Here is a 20,619-nt window from a genome sequence, read left to right on the forward strand (position 1 = left end):
AACTCAGGGTCACAGGCCTTGAGACGGCTGGAAATCTGCCAACATCAGGGAGAGAAAGCACCTTCTTGACCAGGGGTTTAAAAGGTAGAGACCCTATTGAGCAATGAGAAGCTAACAGTTAGACAAAAGGAGTAGTAATGATCCACACGTCAGGGTAGGCAAGGAAGAATGGGTTAGTACAGGAACATCTCCAACAAGTTTGAAACACTGGCTTTCCTGTAGGAAGTATCAGAATTTGGGACAGGACAATCAAGTGGATACAATCACCAAAAGCAGGCAAGGTCTGCATTTCAATTAGGAACTCCCTAACAGCACCACGGGTGTACATACACCACAGGGACTGCAGCAGTTCAAGGAGGCAGCTCACCACTGCCTTCTCAAGAGGCAAATAGGGATGAGCAACAAATGCTGGCCTAGCCAGCAAAGTTTGCATCCTGTGAAAGAATAAAAAAAGGAATGTAATTGTAATAGGAGGCTCAATAAGAGATATACACAATCTTCCACAGTCCAGTGAGCGTCTCAGTGCTAGAATAAATACATTTCTAAAAGATGATAGAGGGGAGGAAGAGCAACCAATTATCGTGATCCAAATGAGAGCCAACAATACAGGCAAAGAAAAGCCTGAAGTCCTGCTCAATGAATTGATATTAGAAACTGGGCTTTGGAACAGAATTTCAAGGCAATCCATGGATTACTCTCCCAGCCAGAGGCTGAAGATAAAATAAGATTAAGAAGCTCAGCACTTGGTGAATACAGTGATTTTAGGAAGTGGTTTCTTTTTCATGGAGTATGGAACCAGTTCTCGGGAAGGTCTGGGGCATGCAGAGAATGTAGCACACAGGTGGCTTCAAAGAGTGCTTCAATAACAAGGTCCTGACATCATTAGTGGAAGTTTGGTACAGAGGGGAAAGGAGGTGAGTTTTGTCTTCTTTTTCACCTCCACTATCTGATGATTTTTATTTGGTCTCTAAACCGGGGAAGGCGATAGTATAGTGGTAAAGTCACCGGACTGGTAACCTAGAGACCGAGGCTAATGCTCAGATTCAAATCTGGAATTTAAATTCAATTAAATTTCAAATTAAAAAGCTAGTCTCAGTTATAGTGACCATAAAACCATTGTCAATTGCCATAAAACCCCATCTGGTTCACTCGTGTCCTTTAGGGAAGGAAATCTGCCGTCCTTACCCAGTCTGGCCAACATGTAACTCTGGATGCACAGCTATGTGGTTGACTCTTAACTGCCCTCTGAAATGGCCATCAAACATTACAATGGCTAAAGGGGGAATGAAACTGGACGGATAACACAACATCAACCTAGGCACCAGAATCAACAACAGCAAACACAGCTCTGAAAAGTCATCCTCACAAACATCTGGGGACTTGTGCCAAAATTGGGAGAGCTGTCTCACAGACTAGTTAAGCAACACCCTAACATAGTCATCCTCACGGAATCATACCGTACAGATAATATCCCATGCACCACCATCACCATCCCTGGGTATGTCTTGTCCCGCTGACACGACAGACCCACCAGAGGTGCGTACAGTGGAAGAGAGTAGCTCTGAGAATCCTCAACATTGACTCTAGACCCCATGAAGTCTCATGGCATTGGGTCAAACATGGGCAAGGGAACATCCCGTTGGTTACCACCTACTGCCCCCCACACCCTCAGTTGATGAATCAGTACTCCTCCATATTGAGCACCATCTGGAGGAAGCACTGAGGATGACAAGGGCACAGAATGTACTCTGGGTGGGGGACTTCAATGTCCATCACCAAGAGTGGCTCGGTAGCACCATGGGTGACCAAGCTGGCCGAGTCCTAAAGGACGTAGCTGCCAGTCTGGGTCTGTGGCAGGTGGTGAGGGAATCAATAAGAGGGAAAAACATACTTGACCTCATCCTCACCAACCTGCCTGCCGCAGATGCATCTGTCCATGACAGTATTAGTAGGAGTGACCACCCCAAAGCCCTGTGGAGAAAAAGTTCCACCTTCACATTGAGGATACCCTTCATTGTGTTGTTTGGCATTACTACTGTGCTAAACGGGATAGATTTCAAACAGACCTAGCAACTCAAGACTGGGCATCCATGAGGCGCAGTGGGCCATCAGCAGCAGCAGAATTGTACTCAACCACAATCTGCAACTTCAGGGCCTGGCAAATCCCTCAGTCTACCATTACAACCAAGCCAAGGGGTCAACCCTGTGAAGAGTGCAGGAGAGCATGCCAGGAGTAGCACAAGGCATACCTAAACATGAAGAATCAACCAAGAGAAGCTACAACATGAAAACAAAAATTAACAGCATGTGATAGACAGAGCCAAGAAATCTCACAAGCTATGGATCAGATCTAAGTCCTGCCACGTGAATCATGGTAGACAATTAAACAACTCACTAAAATCAGATACTCCACAAATATCCCCATCTGAAATGATGGGGGAGCCCAGCACATCAGTGCAAAAGGTATGGCTGAAGCATTTGCAACAATCTTCAGCCAGAACTGCCAAGTGGATGATCCATCTCAGCCTCCTCCAGTGGTCAGTCGCCAGCATCACAGATGCCAGTCTTCAACCAATTCGATTCACTCCTCATTATCAAGAAATGGCTGAAGGCACTGAATACTGCAAGGGATGTGGGCCCTGACAATATTTTGGCAATAGCACTAAATACTTGTGCTCCAGAACTTGTGTGCCCCAGCCAAACTGTTCCAGTTCAGCTCCAACACTAGCACTTACCCAGCAATGTGAAAAATTGCTGAGCTATGTCCTGTAAATAAAATGCAGAACAAATCTAACACAACCAATTACCAGACCATCAGTCTACTCTCGATCATCAGCAAATTGATGGAAGGGGTCGTCAACAGTGCACTTACAAGACACACTTACTCAGAAATAACCTGATCACTGATGCTCAGTTTGGGTTCCGCCAGGGCCACTCAGCTCCTGACCTCATTACAGCCTTGGTCCAAACATGGACAAAAGAGTTGAACTCCCGCAGTGGTGAGATGACTGCCCTGGGCATCAAGGCAGCATTTGACCGAGTGTGACATCAAGGAACCCTAGTAAAACTGGAGTCAATGGAAATCAGGGAGAAAGCTCTCTACTGGTTGGAGTCATACCAAGCACAAAGGAAGATGGTTGTGGTTGCTGGAGAAGAATCACCCCAGTTCCAGGACATTACTGCAGGAGTTCCTATGGGTAGTGTCCTAGGCCCAACCATCTTCAGCTGCTTCATCAATGACCTTCCCTCCATCATAAGGTCAGGAGTGGGGATGCTTGCTGATGACTGCACCACGTTCAGCACCATTCACGACTCCTCAGACACTGAAGCATGCCATGTCTGATTGCAGCAAGACCTGAACAACATTCAGGCTTGGACTGATAAATGGCAATTAACATTCACACCACCTAAGTGCCAGGCAATGGTCATCTCCAACAAGTGGGGAGTGGGGAGGAAGGGGAGGGGGAGGGAGGAGTGTGAGTGGGGAGTGGAAGGAAGGGGGAGGAAGGAGGAGTGGGGAGGAAGGAGGAGTGCCCCCCCTCCTTCTCCTCTCCCCACCCCGCCACATAAGGAGAAGGGAAGGAAGTGGGGCGGGGAGAGGGGAAGGAGGTGGGGCGGGGAGAGGGGAAGGATGAGAGGAAGGAGAAAGAGGGGAAGTGGTGTAGGTGGAAGGGTGGAGAGGAGGCTACGCCTGAGTGCGTCATGGACCAATTGCGAAGTCGGGTATTTGGCTCAACTGGTAAATTCTGTTATATTTTTCTCAAATTTAAAATTAGATTAAGAGTTAAATCTACAACAGGTTATTAAAATAGGAGCTACCTGGAAGTGACCATTAGCTGTCATTCAGCAGTAAGTGATTGCCTTGAGTAGATGTTAATTATTGTAGTAAGCAATTGAGTCAGCATTGCAATTTGGGAATGAATCATCAGGGCTGTATCAATACTGTGGCCACAACAGCAGGTGAGAGGCTAGGAATCATGTGGCAAATAACTCACCTCCTGACTCCCCAAAGCTTGTCCAAAATCTACAAGGCACATGTCAGGCGTGGGGTGAAATGCTCTTCGCTTGCCTGAATGAGTGCAGCTCCAGCAACACTCATGAAGCTTGACACCATCCAGGACAAAGCAGCCTGCATGATTGGCACCCCATCCATCGCCTTCAACATTAAGAGTAGCAGACACGAGGGAACATCACCAGTAAGCACTCCTCCAAGTCACTCACCATCCTGACTTGGAAATATATCGCCATTCCTTCACCTTCACTGGGTCAGAATCCTGGAGATCCCTCCCTAACAGCAGTGTGTACCCACACCACATGGACTGCGGCGGTTCAAGAAGGCAGCTCACCATCACTTTCTCAAGGCCAACTGGGGATGGACAATAAATGCTGGCCCAGCCAGTGATGACAACATCCTATGAATAAATAAAACAAAGCAGGACTAAGGGAATGTATGGAGTGAGGAGACTATGCTGGGAAGAGTGTCCTGCGGTCAGCTTCGCGGTGAAGCAGTCTGAGAAGAGTGTCCTGCAGTCAGCATCGCCGTGAAGCAGTCTGGGAAGTGTGTCCTGCAGTCAGCATCGCCATGAAGCAGTCTGGGAAGAGTGTCCTGCAGTCAGCATTGCCATGAAGCAGTCTGGGAAGAGTGTCCTGCAGTCAGTTCTCGTTGAAAATAACAAGAGTGACATCACAAGAAAGTGGTGGAGAGATTGGAGCCAGCGCAAGTGCGGGGAAGCTTCAAAAAGTGACATCAGCACAAAGGTGAGAGCTAATTGGTGAGTGTTTTTCTCCACGTTTTCTCCAGTTTAAAACAGATTAAGCTAAGGACAGGTAACAGTTCTAGTTTTTATTTAAAGGACATAAATAATTTAACTTTTTTTTACTGTATTTAACTTAAAGCAAGGGGTTTTTTTTCAATTGCAGGCATGGCAGGACAGCTCAGTCCTGTTATGTACCGCCTGCAACATGTAGGAAGTCCTAGATGCTCCTTGCGCAGGAAGTGCCACCACTGCAGCTACCTGAGCTCCGAATTTCTGAGGTGCATCCGCGAGGCTGAGTTCCGTGGGCACCCCATAGCTTATGGTACTGCAGACAGAGGGCGAATGGGTGACCATCAGTCAGAAGAAAGCAGGTAGCCAGGAAATCCCCAGGGTGCACCTTGCTTGAGAACCGTTTGTCTGTCTTGGAAAATGGTGAGAGTGGCTGTTCCTCTGGGGAGTGCTGCCACTCTAGTGGCAGTGTGAGTGGCTCAGCAGCATTGGGGGGGGGGGGGAGAGAGTTGCAGAGCAATAGTGGTAGGAGACTCGATAGTAAGGGGAACAGACAGGTGTTTCTGCGGCCGGAGACGTAACTCCAGGATGGTATGCTGCCTCCCTGGTGCCAGGGACATTCTAAAGGGGGAGGGCAAACACACAGAGATCGTGGTACATATTCATACCAACGACATATGTAGAAAGGGGGATTGAGGTCCAGAAGCAGAATTTAGGGAGCCAGGACACAGATTAAAAAACAGGACCGCAAAAGGTAGTAATATCTGGATTACTCCTGGTGCCACATGCTAATGAGTTTAGAAATAGGAGATTAGTCCAGATGAATGCGTGACTGGACAGATGGTGCAGGAGGGAGGGCTTTAGATTTCTGGGACATTGGGACCGTTTCTGGAGGCAGAGGTACAAGGTGGATGGGTTGCAACTGAACCAGAAATGGACCAACATCTTTGCAGCGGGGTTTGCTAGTGCTGTTGGGGAGGGTTTAAACTAACTTGGCAGGGGGATGGGATCCTGAGAGGAGGTTCAGCAGGGGGAGATGCACAGCCAAAATTAGGAGAGAGAGCAAGTGAGTCTGGAAGGCATAGAAATTATAGGCCAGTTAAGGCACAAGGGAGCTTGGCAAGATTGGATGGTATTTATTTTAATGCAAGGAGTCTGACGAATAAGGCAGATAAGTTGAGGGCACAAATTAACACATGGAAGGATGATGTCATTGCTGTCACAGAGACATGGTTGAGATAGGGGCAGGGTTGGCAGCTCAATATTCCAGAATATCGGCAATTTTGATCAAGGAATCAATTACAGCAATAAGGAGAGATGACATCTTGGAAAGCTCCTCAAATGAAGCCATATTGCTAGAACTTAAAAACAAAACAAAAATAAAAACAAAAAAGGAGCAATCACATTGCTGGGAGTGTACTTATAGGCCCCCAAACAGAGAGAAATAGAAGAACAGATATGTAGGCAAATTTCAGAGAAGTGTCAAAATAATAGGGGAGTAATAGTAGGGGATTTCAACTTCCCCAGCATTAACTGGGTTAGTCATAATGTGATAGGTTAAGAGGTAGCTGAATTCTTAAAATGCATCCAGGAGAGCTTTTTAAGCCAGTACCTAGAAGGTCCTATAAGAGACTTAATTTTAGGGAATGAAGCCGGGCAAGTGGTAGGGTTATCAGTGGGGGAGCATTTTACAGATAGTGATCATAACTCCGTTAGATTTAAGGTTGTTATGGAAAAGGACAAGGATGGACCAGAAAACAGAGTTCTAAATTGGGGGAAGGCCGATTTTAAAAAGATGAGATATGATTTGGCCAGAGTGGACTGGGAGCAATTATTTTTAGGTAAATCTGCATCAGAGCAGTGGGACTCATTCAAGGAGGAAATAGGGAGAATAAAGGCCAACATATTCCAGTAAAGACAAAGGGTGGGAACAACAAATCCAGGGAACCCTGGATGTCGAGAGATACACAAGATTGGATAAAGAGAAAAAGGGAGGCTGATGGTAGATACCAAGGGCTCAAAACAGCGGAAACCAGAGAGCAGTATAGAATGTGTAAGGGGAAACTTAAAAAGGAAATTTGGAAAGCAAAAAGGGGGCATAAAAAAATATTGGCAGGTAAAATAAGGGAAAATCCAAAGTTATTTTACAAGTGCATTAAGAGTAAGAGGATAACGAGGGAAAGAGTAGGGCCTATTAAGGACTATAGTGGTAATTTGTGCGTGGAGCCGGAAAACACAGGTAGGGTTCTAAATGAATACTTTGTGTCGGTGTTCACAAGTGAGAGGGATGACATGGGTACAGAAGGACTGTGCTAGAATTAAAGAAATTATAACAGAAAGGGGAGAAGTTTTAAGTGGCCTGGCAGGCTTAAAAGTAGATAAATCTCCAGGCCCGGGTAAAATTTATCCCAGGCTGTTGAGAGAGGCAAAGGAGGAGATAGCAGGGGTGCTGGCAATAATTTTCAATACCTCTCTGGCCACAGGAAAGGTGCCAGAGGACTGGAGGACAGCCAATGTGGTACCGGTATTCAAGAAGGGATAAACCAGGGAACTACAGGTCAGTCAGTCTAACCTCAGTGGTGGGGTAACTATTAGGAGCAATTCTGTGGAATAGAATTAATCTACACTTGGAGAGGCAGGGATTAATCAAGGACAGTCAGCATGGTTTTGTTCAGGGGAGGTCATGTCTGACCAATTTAACTGAATTTTTCAAAGAGGTGACCAGGTGTGTAGATGAGGGCAATGGAGCAGTGTCACAATGAGTAAAGCCGGACAGAGTTTAACATAATTTGTACATCAGCAAATAATGTTATTGCAGGGAATAGAAGTAACAAAATGAATTTATAAGTTCTTTAGCTAAACGTACGAAGCATCTGCAATAAGACAAATGAACCAGCGGTACAAATAGAGGTAAATGGTTTAGATCGAATCACCACAACAAAGACATGGTTACAGGGTGATCAAGGACGGGGAAAAAAAAATTCCAGGGTTCACAATATTGAAGAAAGACAGACCGAATGGCAAAGGAATGAGGGTAACCCTGATAAGTAAAGCATGACATAAGGACATTAGTGAGAAAGGATCTGGCCTCAATAGATGGTGAAGTAGAATCAGAATGGGTCTCATGGAGTCAGGTGTAATATTTTAGGATGGATAGCAGATGGTTAATGGTCAAGAAGCAGAGGGTGAGCATAAACAGTGCTTTTTCAAGTTAACAGGCTGTGACCAGTGGAATGCCACAAGGATCAGTGCTGGGGCCTTACAATCTATATTAACGACTTAGATGAAGAGACAGAGAGTAATGTGTCAAAGTTTGCTGATGGTGCAAAGATAGGTGGAAATCTAAGTTGTGAGGAGGATACAGAGAGACCTCAAAGAAATACAGATAGGTTAAGTGAGTGGGCAACAAGATGGCAGATGGAGTATAATGTCAGGACGTGTGAACTTATTCACTTTGGTCTTAAGAATTGAAAAGCAGAATATTTTTTCAAACCTGTGAAACTTGTAAATGTTCATGTTCAAAGAGACTTGGGTGTGCTCATACAAGGAATGCAGAGTAAGCATGCAGGTACAGCAGGCAATTAGGAAGGCAAAAGGTCTTCATTGCAAGAGGGTTGGAGTGCAGGAATAAAGAAGGCTTTGGTGAGACCACATCTGGTATATGGAGTCTCCATATTTAAGGAAGGATATACTTGCATTTGAGGTAGTACAGCAAAGGTTGACTTGATTAGAAGCTTGTCCAATATTGAGAAGGTGAATAAATAATGAGGGGGTGAATAAATTGGGTCTACTGCTGGTTGGGGAGTCTAAAACACAGCGGCAATAGTATCAGGATGGGGCTGATTATTTAGGGCTGAGATGAGAAAAATATACTTCACTCAATCTTTGGAAATCTCTACCCAGAGGGTTGTGGATGCTCCATTGTTGAATATATTTAAGGCTGGGATAGATAGATTTTGGGGTCTCAGGGAGAGGAAGGAATATGGGGAATGGAAGGCCAAGATCAGCCATGATTGTATTGAATGGCGGAGCAGGGTCGATGGGCCATTTGGTCTACTCCCGCTCCTATTTCTTGCGTTTTTGTTCGTCCCACCCGCCGCCTCCTCTTCTTACCTGCTCCCTCCTCCCAACCTCCACCCCCCCACCCTCACCACCACCTCCTCCTCCTCTTCACCCTCTACCCCTCAACCCCCTTCACCCTCTACCCCTCATCCTTCTCCTCCTCCTTCAATGCCTCTGCTCTGGCTTCTGAAAGGTCACAAACTGAAACGTTAACTCGCTGTCTCCACAGATGCCTGATTTGCTGAGTGTTTTCAGCATTTTCTGTTTTTATTTCAGATTTCCAGTCTTCGCAGTGTTTGCTCTTTTTAATTCATTAACAATTTGGTCAAGCTTCATCAGGCACAATGCAGTTTCCTCCTCACCTCCAGCTCATTGAGTCGCTGTATTCTGGGTGTGAAGTGGAAATTTTTCACCTCGCAGGCAAAAGGTGGTTGCCAGTCCTGAAAAGGAAAAGGACATTGAAAGTTTCAAGTAAAGTCTACAGCTACTCCTCATAGGCAAGTGGAAATGTTTAAAACTGTCAGTTTATGAACAATGCTTAAAGACAATCTCCTAAGAGTGAATTTGACAACTCAATTTATGTGGTTTTGTTACTCACCCCTCCTCCCCAATTCATCCAAGTTAAAATGGGTGATAATATTAAGGTCTCAGCCATGGCTCGGTGGGTACACTCTCATCTGAATCTGAAGTCTGTAGTTTGTGTCTCACTCCAGACACTTGAGTAGCTAATGCAGGTTGCCATTCAGTGCAGTACTGAATTTGTGCTGCATTATCAAAGGTGCTACCTTTGGGGCAAGATATTAACCCCCTCAGTTAAGCTCAATCTTTCAAGTTTCTCTTAACTCAGTCTCACATCCCCGCTTTGGGGTGTGTGGCAACATCATTAAACAACATTTTGGAGCAGGACTGCAACAAAACAGGGGTGGGTGGTGGCGTAGTGGTATTGTTAGTGGACTGGTAATCCAGAGACCCATTAATAAACTTGCAGAATGATCATGATATTGGCACAGAGGTCTATGTGTATCAGCAAGTGAGATATATGTAAATTAACAGAAGTAAGGTGTTGAAGCTTATAGTAACCTGCAGGGCTCCCTCTCCGTACTGCGAAACCCAAAACACCAATCGACCCCAGTGTTGCTGCAATCCTGTTTCCACCACTGAGATCACAGATCATTTGCACCTCAGCTCTATTTATTGTGACACTTTGCTCAGTTACTTCAGTTACCGTGCTCAAAGCAGACCATGGACTTCCACTGGAAAGGTCCATGGTTATGCTTGGCAAAATACTGCAGTGGCTTGCTGTTGCCTTCTGCAGTATGGCTGACCAGGAAACTCTCATCTCCTGCCATCAAGCATATTGGAAGGATTTACAGGCTGATAAGCAACCTGTTCGACCATGCTACGAACACACATTCCATGGCATCAAGTCCCAAAATGGGCCTTGAACCCAGAGCTTCTGGCCCACAGGTGGGAATGCTACCCACTGCATCACACTCCCCAATACGTTTTCTAACAAAAATCTATCAATTTCAGTTTTGAAAATTTCAATTCACCAGGGCCACTGCAGTCTTATTCAGGGCCACTGCAGTCTTATTCAGGGCCACTGCAGTCTTATTCAGGGCCACTGTAGAGGACGCCCACGGCAACTCCCTCCTGACTGTATACTACTGCACTGCCACGTCCAGTGTGATAGCACATACCCAGGTGAGGCAGAGGTCTAGATTTCCACTACCTTCTAAATGCCTCCTGGAGTGCTGCATTAGAGTACTTCAGATGGAGTTTGGTGAGAGAGGGACTTTTAAAAAGAGTTAATTTCTATCTAAAGTCTAATCTTTCTTTAATTCAGCAACTAACTAAAAGTTGCTCTTTGGGTTGGGAGAAGGTGAGTTTTATTCCAGCTTTAAAACAGGGGTCATACAGACTCCGCTTGCAACTGCAGCTGGTGAATTAGTTAACTGGATTAAACAGGTTTCAGAAGCTAGATTCGGACAGCATAAAAGCAAACCATCTACAGTGCTGCTTTTGTCTGCACTGGAATGTTGCTCTGGTCTACATTAGAATTTCAGTTGGAGTTTGGTGAGAGAGGGAGTTCGCTGAAGAGGGCAGGAGGTGATCCTTTCAATTTCTACCTTTCCTCAGTAAGAGTCGCAGCTTTGGTAAGTAGGGCCTGATAAGTATTTCTTCTGTCCTTAATATTCTCTAAACGGGGGAAGTAAAAGTAAAGAAAGTAATTTAAGGGTAAGTCATAGCAGGGCAGCTCGGCCAAGTGGAATGCTCTTCCTGTGCAATGTGGCAAGTTAGAGACAGCAGACCCTGGTGTCCAGGGCGACCATGTGTGCAGGAAGTGCCTCCAGCTGCAGTTACTCAAAATCAGTATTTCAGCACAGGAGCTATGCTTGGAGTCACTGTGGAGCATTCGCAAGGATGAGATCTTTGTGAATAGCACGCACAGAAAGGTAGTCACAGGCAAAGAATACACAGGCAGAAAGGGAATGGGTGGCCACCAGACAGAGTAAAAGTACTAGGCAGGTAGTGCAGGAACCCCCAGGGTCCATCTCCCACTCTGCTGGGGGAGATGGTTTCTCAGGACAATACAGCAAGAGTCAAGTCCACGGCACCACAAGTGGCTCAGCTGCACAGAGGAAAACAGAGTGGGAGAGCAATAGTGATATGGGATTCTATCATAAGGAAACAGATAGACATTTCTGCAGCCGCAGCCATGTCACCAGGGTGGTATGTTGCCTCCGAGTGCCAGGGTCAAGTATGTCACTGAGTGGCTGCAGGACATTCTGAAGGGGGAGGGTGAATAGCCAGAGATTGTGGTCCATATCAGTACCAACAACATCGGTAAAAAGATGGGTGAGGTCCTGAAAGCAGAATATAGAGAGCTAGGAAATAAATTAAAAAGCAGGCCCTCAAAGGTAGTAATCTCAGGATTACTCCCAGTTCAACGTGCTAGCGAGATCAGGAATAAGAGAATAGGCCAGATGACTGCGTGGCTGGAGAGATGGTGTAGGAGGGAGGGATTTAGACTCCTGAGGCATCAGGACTGATTCTGGGGAAGATGGGACCTGTATAAGCTGGATGGGTTGCACCCCAGCAGGACCGGGACCAAAATCCTTGCAGGGATATTTGGTAGCACTGTGAGGGAGGGTTTAAACTAGAGGCAGGGGGATGGTAACCTGAATGGGGAGACACAAGAAGGGGAAACAAATTAGGAATGAAAGACAGAAAAGTAGAAAGCAAAACTAGAAGGCAGAGGAAACTAGGACTAGCAGCAAATACAGCCATAGTATCAAAAAAGATGTGCAAAAATGTTAAGAAGACAAGTCGAAAGGTACTGGCTCTGAACATACGGAGCGTTCACAATAAGGCAGATGAATTAACAGTGTAAACAGGTACAACATGATTGCAGTTATGGAGGCATGGCTGCAGGGTGACCAAGGCTGGGAACTGAATATCCAAGGGGACTCGATATTTAGGACAGACAGGTGATAGTGAGGAGAGGATATTGGCTCAGAAAATCTAGATGTAGAGTCAGTCTGCGATGAGCGAAGAATCAACCAGGGGCGTAAAACAGTGGGAGTTGTCTATATTCCTCCAAACAGTAGTGGTAATGTAGGGGACGGCATTAAACAGGAAATTAGAGTTGCATGTAACAAGGGCTTACAGTAATCATGGGTGACTTTAATCTACATAAAGACTGGGTAAAGCAAATTAGTGATAATGGTGTGGCAGATGAATTCCTGGAGTGTGTACAAGATGGTTTTTTATATACCAGTACATCAAGGAACCAGCTAGGGACAGGCTATCCTAGATTTGGCTTTGTGCAATGAGAAGGGTATAATTAATAATCTTGTTGTGCGGGTACTTCAGGGAACAGTAACCATGATATGATAGAATTCTTCATTAGGATGGAAAGTGAATTAGTCCAGTCTGAAACTAGGGTCCTAAATATAAACCAAGGAAACTACGAAAATACGAGGCGTGAGTTGGTTAAGACAGACTGGGGAACTTCATCAAAAGGCATGACAGTGGATAGACAATGGCTAACATTTAAGGAACAAATGTATGCATTGCAATAGTTATACATTCCTTTCCGGCACAAAAACACAACAGGAAAAGCAGCTCAACCATAGCTAACAAAAGAAATTAAACAGAGTATTAGATCCAAAGAGGAGTCATATAAAGTTACTAGAAAAAGCAGCAAACCTGAGGATCGGGAGCAGTTTAGAATTCAGTGATTGATTAAGAGGAGAAAAATAGAGTATGAGAATAAACTTACAAGGAACATAACAGCGGACTGTAAAAGCTTCTATAAATATGTAAAAAGAAAAAAAATGGTGAAGACAAATATAGGTCCCTTACAGTCTGAAACAGGAGAATTTATTATAGAGAACAAGGAAATGGCAGAGCAATTAAACAACTACTTTAGTTCTGTCTTCAGAGGAAGACACAAATAACTTCCCAGAAGTATTAGGGAACCAAGGGTCTAGTGAGAAGGGGGAACTGAAGGAAATTAGTATTACTAAAACAATAATGCTGGAGAAATTAATGGGACTGAAAACCAATAAATCCCCAGCGCCCAGTAATCTACATCCCGGGGTACTAAAGGAGACGGCCATGGAAACGGTGGATGTGTTGGTTGTCATCTTCCAAAATTCTGTAGATTCTGGAACAGTCCCAGCAGACTGGAGGGTGGCAAATATAACCCCACTATTTAAAAAAAGGGAAGGAGAAAACAGGGAATTACAGACCAGTTAGCCTAACATCCTTAGTAGGGAAAATGCTGGCATCCATTACAAAGGATGTGATAACAGGACACTTAGAAAATATCAACGGGATTAGACAAAATCAACACGGATTTATAAAAGGGGAATCATGTTTGACAAGACAAACCCGGAGTTTCTTTGAGGATGTAATTAGAATAGATAAGGGAGAACCAGTGCGTGTGGTGTATTTGGATTTTCAGAAAGTTTTTGATAAAGTCCCACATCAGGTTAGCATGTAAAGTAAAAGTACATGGGATTGGGGTTAACATATTGGCATGGATTGAGAATTGGTTAGCAGATAGGAAACAGAGTCAGAATAAATAGGTCTTTTTCGGGTGGCAGCTGGTGACTAGTGGGGTACCACAGGAATCAGTGTTTGGGCCCCAGCTATTCACAATATATATCAATGATTTGGATGAGGGAACCAAATGTAATATTTCCAAGTTTGCTGACGACACAAAACTTGGTGGGAATGTGAGCAATGAGGAGGGTGTCAAGAGGTTTCAGGGCAATTTAGACAGGTTGATTAAGTGAACAAATACATGGCAGATGCTGTGAAATTATCCACGTCAGTAGGAAAAACAGAATGGCCAAAGTATTATTTAAATGGTGATAGATTGGGAAATGTTGATGTACAAAGGGACCTGGGTGTCCAATCACTGTATGCAAACATGCAGGTGCAGCAAGCAGTTAAGGCGGCAAATGGTATGTTGGCCTTCATTGCGAGAGGACTGGAGTACAGGAGCAAGGATGTCTTACTGCAGCTGTACAGGGCCTTGGTGAGACTACAACTGGAGTAATGTGTGCATTTTTGGTCTCCTTACCTAAGAAAGAATATACTTGCCATAAAGGGAGTGCAGCAAAGGTTCACCATAATGATTTGTGGGATGGCATAATGATGTCGTATGAGGAGAGATTGGGCCGACTAGGCCTGTGGTCACTGGGGTTTAGAAGAATGAGAGGAGATCACATTGAAACATAAAATTCTGACAGAGAAGGGCAGACTGGATGCAGGGAGGATATTTCCTCTTGCTTGGGGAGGTTCTAGAACAAGGGTCACAGTCTCAGGGTATGAGGTCAGTCATTTAGGACTAAGATGAGGAGAAACTTCTTCACTCAGAGGGTGGTGAATCTATGGAATTCTCTACCACAGGAGGCTGTGGAGGCCAAGTCACTGAATATATTTAAGAAGGAAATAGATAGATGTCCAGACTCTATACACATCAAGGGATATGGGGAGAGCACGGGGGTACAGCGTTGAGATAGAGGATCAGGGAGAGCAGGCTCGAAGGGCCGAATGACCTACTCCTGCTTTCTATGTTTAAGTTAACTTCCAAATGATCTAGTTCTAAATTTAAGGTTATGCCCCCTTGTTTATGATTAGTTTAATAGGTACTTATTGTTTTATGATGTCACATGCTTCCTCCCCATTTCAATAGGCCATGTTCCTTAAACATAATAACCTCGCTGCTTCCTAACTTTTCTTTTTAAAATGTACTTTTCTGCCTCAAAATACCTTTCTGTTGCAAAAGATTTGTCGTCTTTTAAGTAAATTCTGCTTTATTCCTGTCTTTTCAGTCAGAATGAAATCAAAAGATTAACAATAGAATGGGCATATCTATTTGAGTTACCTCTCATGGCAACATTGTCAAACTCACTGGGGCAGTGACATTAAGAAACATAAAACCTAAATCATAACTTTTATGTCTGTGTCAACCACTTAATTCCAACCCTATTGGTCATAAGATTCAATTTGAAATAAATGATAAATAATCAATTTGTTGACTTATGAAGGAAACAGTATCAAGGGCAGCACATAAGCATCTTACTTATCAACTCAAGATTTTTTTTGCAATTATGCACCAGTTATTAGAACAGTTTTTTTCTGTAAGTCCTGTGGGGAAAAAAATCAAAAACTCCTCATACAGGATATTGGTTCAGATCCCAAAATTCTCCACTTTCTTTTTCAATCAAATTAGTTGAAACGGTACAAGGATTGTTTAACAGGTTTGAGTTACCAGGATTGGAGCTCATGCCCTCCTAATGCATTAGATTAGCTCATTTGGCACAACTGTTGCTTCTGCGTCAAAAGCTTGTAGTTAATCCCACATCAGGGTGCATATAAGATTGACAGCCAATCTAATGCAGGGCCAAGGGCAGGAGCACTCACTGCTGAATTATCAATGGTGCTTTTTTTTTCAGTTTAGAGCACAGGGGTCCAGAGTATTCGAGTTGAAACTGGGAGAACAGGAGGGTTGGTGTCCTTGATGGACAATATCAATAACTATTGTGCAAAAGAGGAAAACCTAGCATACCTTGCTGGGGAGCTGAAGCTGTAGCAAAAGATCTTGCATGGTGTGTTTCCTCCCAGGTGCCAGCATAAAGGATATTATGGAACAGATGCAAAACTTTTTCTGGGGTCAGTACAGGGGTAGAGCAAAGGCCAGAAATCATGGCCCACATTACAACCAACACAGGAAGGAACACAGTCATGGTCCTACAGGTGGAGTTTCAGGGAGGAAGTTAAGAGCAGGACCTCAAAGGTGCAATTTCTGGATTATTTTCAATGCCAATGTTAGTGACTAAAAGAGCAACAAGAAAAGGCAGATTAATAAATAGCTGGAGAAATGGTGTAGAAGAGAGGGCTTCCACTTCCTGGCACATTAGGTCCATCCTACGATGAACTGGTCCCAATGTCCAAAATGAACTTTCATCCGCAACAGGGGCTGTACTCAATGTCTTTATGGGGAGATAAGTGAAGTTGTGGGCAGAGTTTAAACTAACTTGGCAGAGGTGAGAAGCTGCAGGATAAAGCATAGTAACAGAGGAATAAGGACTAGGAGAGAAAAAGTCATTCAGAAATAAAAGGGATCGGACTGGGAAAAATATGAGGGAAACTAGGATGGGTTTAAGAGTCTACACATGCTTAAATACACCCAGTATGGTAAATAAAGTTGGTCAACTGCAGATATAAAATGATATATGGGACTGTGATAGAGTAGCAATAAATCGAGGGCGAACTCAATCAGGGCGAGGATGGAGAGCTTTATATTCCTGACTGCAATTCATTCAGGAAAGATTGGGGGGGGGCGCGGGCGGTGGAGAGAGGGCAGCATTGACCAAAGATATGTTACAACACTGAAAAAAGATGGTGCAATTGAGGTTTCAAAGAATAATTTTGGTTAGTATTAAAGAATAATAGAAGAGCCATCATGCTTTGTGTATAACACAGGTCACCAAATAGTGGAAAGGAAATAGAGGAGAAAAGTACAACCAAATTTCAGGGAAAAAAATCAAGAACTACAGAATTATGATGCTGGGGGACTTCAATTATGCTCACAGACTTGGAAAACAACAAGGTTAAAGCAAGATAAATTCCTGAAAAACATACAAGAAAACTTCCATAATCATGTTTCTAGTGCAACGAGGAAAGAAGCAATGAAGGATCTCGTTCTGGAAAATAAAATGGAGGATCCTTTGTGAAACAGTAATCATGATATCATTAGGGTTAGAGCAGTCATGGAACGGGGCAATGGACAATCAAACATGAAGATATTCAATTGCAGGAGGGCTCATTTCAACCAGTTGAGAAAGCACCTGACCTACATGGATTGGAATCAAAGATTAGTAGGTAAAACAATAAATTAGTAATTTTCCAAACAGAAAATAGTTTTGAGGACAGACTAAACATTTCCAGAAGGGGAATAAGGACATCTAAAGCTGGAGCACTCTGGATGACTATAGATATAAAAATTAAAATAAAACAGAAAGGGATGATAAATGTCAGGTTCATAATAGAGAAGCAAGCTGAATACTGAAAGTGCAAAGTACTGTAGAAATATACTCAAATGTGTGAAGTATCCACAACAAAATAGATGAATACCATTGACTGAAATTACGTGGTTTGAAATAGCCATTACAGAGATGCGGTTGCAGAGTGGACAATAAATATTCCAAGACAAATAGTCATTTGGTAGTACAGAACTTGAGTATTACTGAAAACAAAAAGACATGTCGAAGGTTTTTGTCTTGCACTCCTCAGGACATTTCGCAAGAATACCAGTAGTAAGTATATTTGGATTTTCAAAATGTATTCGGCAAGGCGTTGCACAAAAGTTATTACAGGTTAAATGAGTGGGAAGAATGTTGACGGGTGAAGGTACTGCGGAGAAATATGAAGTTATCCATTTTTGTAAAAAAATAGAATAATTTTTAAATGGTGAGAGACGACCAAATTATTGGTATTCAGGGGGGCTAGATGTCCTTGTACACAAATCACAAAGTAGCATGCAGGTACAGCAAGCAATTAGGAAAACTAATGTCATGTTAGTTTTTATTACAAAGGGATTGGATGATTGGAGTAAAGAAGCTGTACTGCAAAAATATAAGGCCTTGGCGAGATCACACCTGGAGTACTCCTATATTCCTGAGTGCGCAGTTTTGGATTCCGTACCCAAGGAAGGATATGCCTGCCTCAGAGGTAATCACTGAAGGTTCACCAGATTTTTCAGATGAGGGGATCATCCTGTGAAGAGATTGCATTGACTAGGCCCATATTCCCTCGAGTTTAGAAGGGGAGGTTCTCTCATTGGAACATTCAAAATTCCCAGTGGGTTTGGCAGGGTGCATGTTTTGAGGCTGTTTCCACTGACTGGACAGTCAAAAACTAAGGGTCATAGTCTCAAGATAAGGGTGTGGCCATATTGGAATGAGATAAGGAGAAATTTCTTCACCGTGCTTTGAACCTTTGGAATTCACTACCCCAGAGAGCTAAGGACACTCAATTATCAAGTACATTCAAGTCAGACATCAGTAGATTTTGGACACTTGGGAATTGAAGGATATGGGGAGGGTGAAGCAAAATGCAGCTGAGGTAGATTAGTCATGATCGTATTGCATGGCACATTATACTGGTTAGAAACCAAAGTGCATGAGATGAAAGGCTGTATGGTACAAAATTGACTTACAAAGAAGTAAAGCAGAGATGAATGATTATATTTCATTCCAGGCTGAAAAACAGTGGTGTCTGTCCCCCAAAGGTCAGTATTATGGCATAGAGTTGGATATAAAGGACATACTTTCAAGAGAGGACACTAAATTCAGGAATATAGCAAACAATAAAACAGTAGCAAACTTCACGAGCACCAAGAGACTCATGGCTAATATACTTTGCTGAACAGAAGTGAGGCATTTTCACTGGAAGAATTAAACAATGTAAACTAAATGATAATTTTAAAAATTTATTCACAGGTTGTGGGAATCGCTGGCAAGGCAAGCATTTATCGCACATCCCCAACTGCCCTCGACAAAGTGGCGGTGAGCTGCCTTTTTGAACTGTTGCCACTCTTATACTACAGGTACACCCACAGTGCTGCTAGGAAAGTTGCTTCTGGATTTTCACCCAGCCACAGTGAAGGAACAGTAATATATTTCCAATCAGGATGGGATGAGGAGCTTGTACGTGGTGGAGTTCCTATGCATCTACTGCCCTTGTTATTCTAGTGGTTCCGGGTTTAGGACATGGTGTTGAAGAAGCCATGGCAAGTTGCTGCAGTGCATTTTGTAAGATGCCACACACTACAGGCATGGTGCAATGTTGACCGAGAGAGTGAATGAGGTGGTGGTGAATGGGGTACCAATCCTTTTGACCTGGATGTTGTTGAGCTTCTTGAGTGAAGGAAGACCCAATTAAATGTGTGCAATTATGATGTATCTAGATTGAGTGGAAAGCACCATGAATGTTCAATGTTGCAAGACATTTATGTTCTAAAATGTCCCTTTAAATCTAAAGAGAGAACACCACTGGAAAAGGTGTTATTGAAATTCCTAGCAAACATCTGAGTTCTGAAAAATGCCCATGTGATCTCAGGTTGTCATTAGATGAGAATTGAAAAGAGGAAATAGCAACTAGACAAGTAATTGGGTATTGAGTTCCAGCCTACCTGTACAAAAAACAAAGACACTCACACAGACACAGATCTCCTGTGAGGAAGCAGGGAGAATTCAGAGAATGGGACAGGAACTGTGAAACTGTTGGTGTAAGGCAGTGAGGTGGGAAGTTGTGGCATAGGTGACAAAGTAGACCAAAAGGCAGATTCCAGGAGCTCAGCAGTGAAGTTTGGGAAGGACAAGCCTTTTAGGGCCCTCTGGAAATCAGATGTGGTGATACTGTTGTCTGGGCCTAACTCTTCCTGTATGAGCAAAGGAACTGAATCTCCACCTGGGGAATACAGAGGCTGTGGGACTCAGAGGCTGAGTTTAGTGCCCTATATGCTGAGGAGGGAGTGCCTGCAGTCTTGAACAATGTATCTTTGTTGCATCAACTATTTAGTGAAATTTACCTCTTTATTTGAAATGTCATTTACCTATCAATGTATGAATTATGTTTTTGGTTGGTGCGTACCAGTCAAAGTGAAATACCGTTCTTCGGTTTATTCCGTTGGGTCATTTGGGAAACTTTTTCTTTTAAAAAGATTATTGATCTCTACAGTGATCATAAGAAAAGGAAGGCCCGATTCCCCTTGGTTTGAGGAGTCCATAACTTTGTTGGGGGTGGGGGGGGGTGGGGACATATATATTTCGGGTAAGAGATTTACAGGGTATTCTATGGGATCTACACTTACAGCCCAAAAAAGGTGGTAGAGGCAGAAACCCTCAAAACATTTAAAAAGTACTTGAATATGTACTTGAACTGTTGTAACTTACAAGGCTAAGACCCAAGTGCTAGAGAGTAGGATTAGGCTGAATGGTTTTTTGTCAGCAGCACAGACACAGGGGGCTGAATGGCCTCCTTTCAAGCTATGAATTTCTATGATTATCTGAGTGTTGTCAAAGCTGCACTCCCAGGCAAGTGGAGAGCATTCCTCACGCTCCTGACTTCTGCACTGTACATGGTGGACAGGCTTTGGGAAATTTAAGCCTAAAGGCTGCTCCCTTTAAGTTTTTAGTCAATAGTGACTTCCCCCAAACCCCACCCTGGCCAGCATATTGATGGTGGGAGTTTTGGCAATAGTAATGCC

General features: G+C 43.7%; 1 protein-coding gene across 2 annotated transcripts in view; it reads right to left on the minus strand.

Moving 5' to 3' along the window:
* The window catches only part of kdm5a (lysine (K)-specific demethylase 5A), a 224,200-nt gene that overhangs the window by 201,857 nt on the left and 1,724 nt on the right, over window positions 1–20,619 (minus strand). For both annotated transcript variants that reach the window (XM_041215725.1, XM_041215724.1), the window contains exon 2: window positions 9,191–9,268. In XM_041215725.1, coding sequence (XP_041071659.1) covers window positions 9,191–9,268 — 78 coding nt within the window. The remainder of the gene's footprint in view (window positions 1–9,190; window positions 9,269–20,619) is intronic.

Source organism: Carcharodon carcharias, chromosome 21 (assembly GCF_017639515.1).
Source record: "Carcharodon carcharias isolate sCarCar2 chromosome 21, sCarCar2.pri, whole genome shotgun sequence".
In the NCBI taxonomy this organism is placed as follows: Eukaryota; Metazoa; Chordata; class Chondrichthyes; order Lamniformes; family Lamnidae; genus Carcharodon; species Carcharodon carcharias.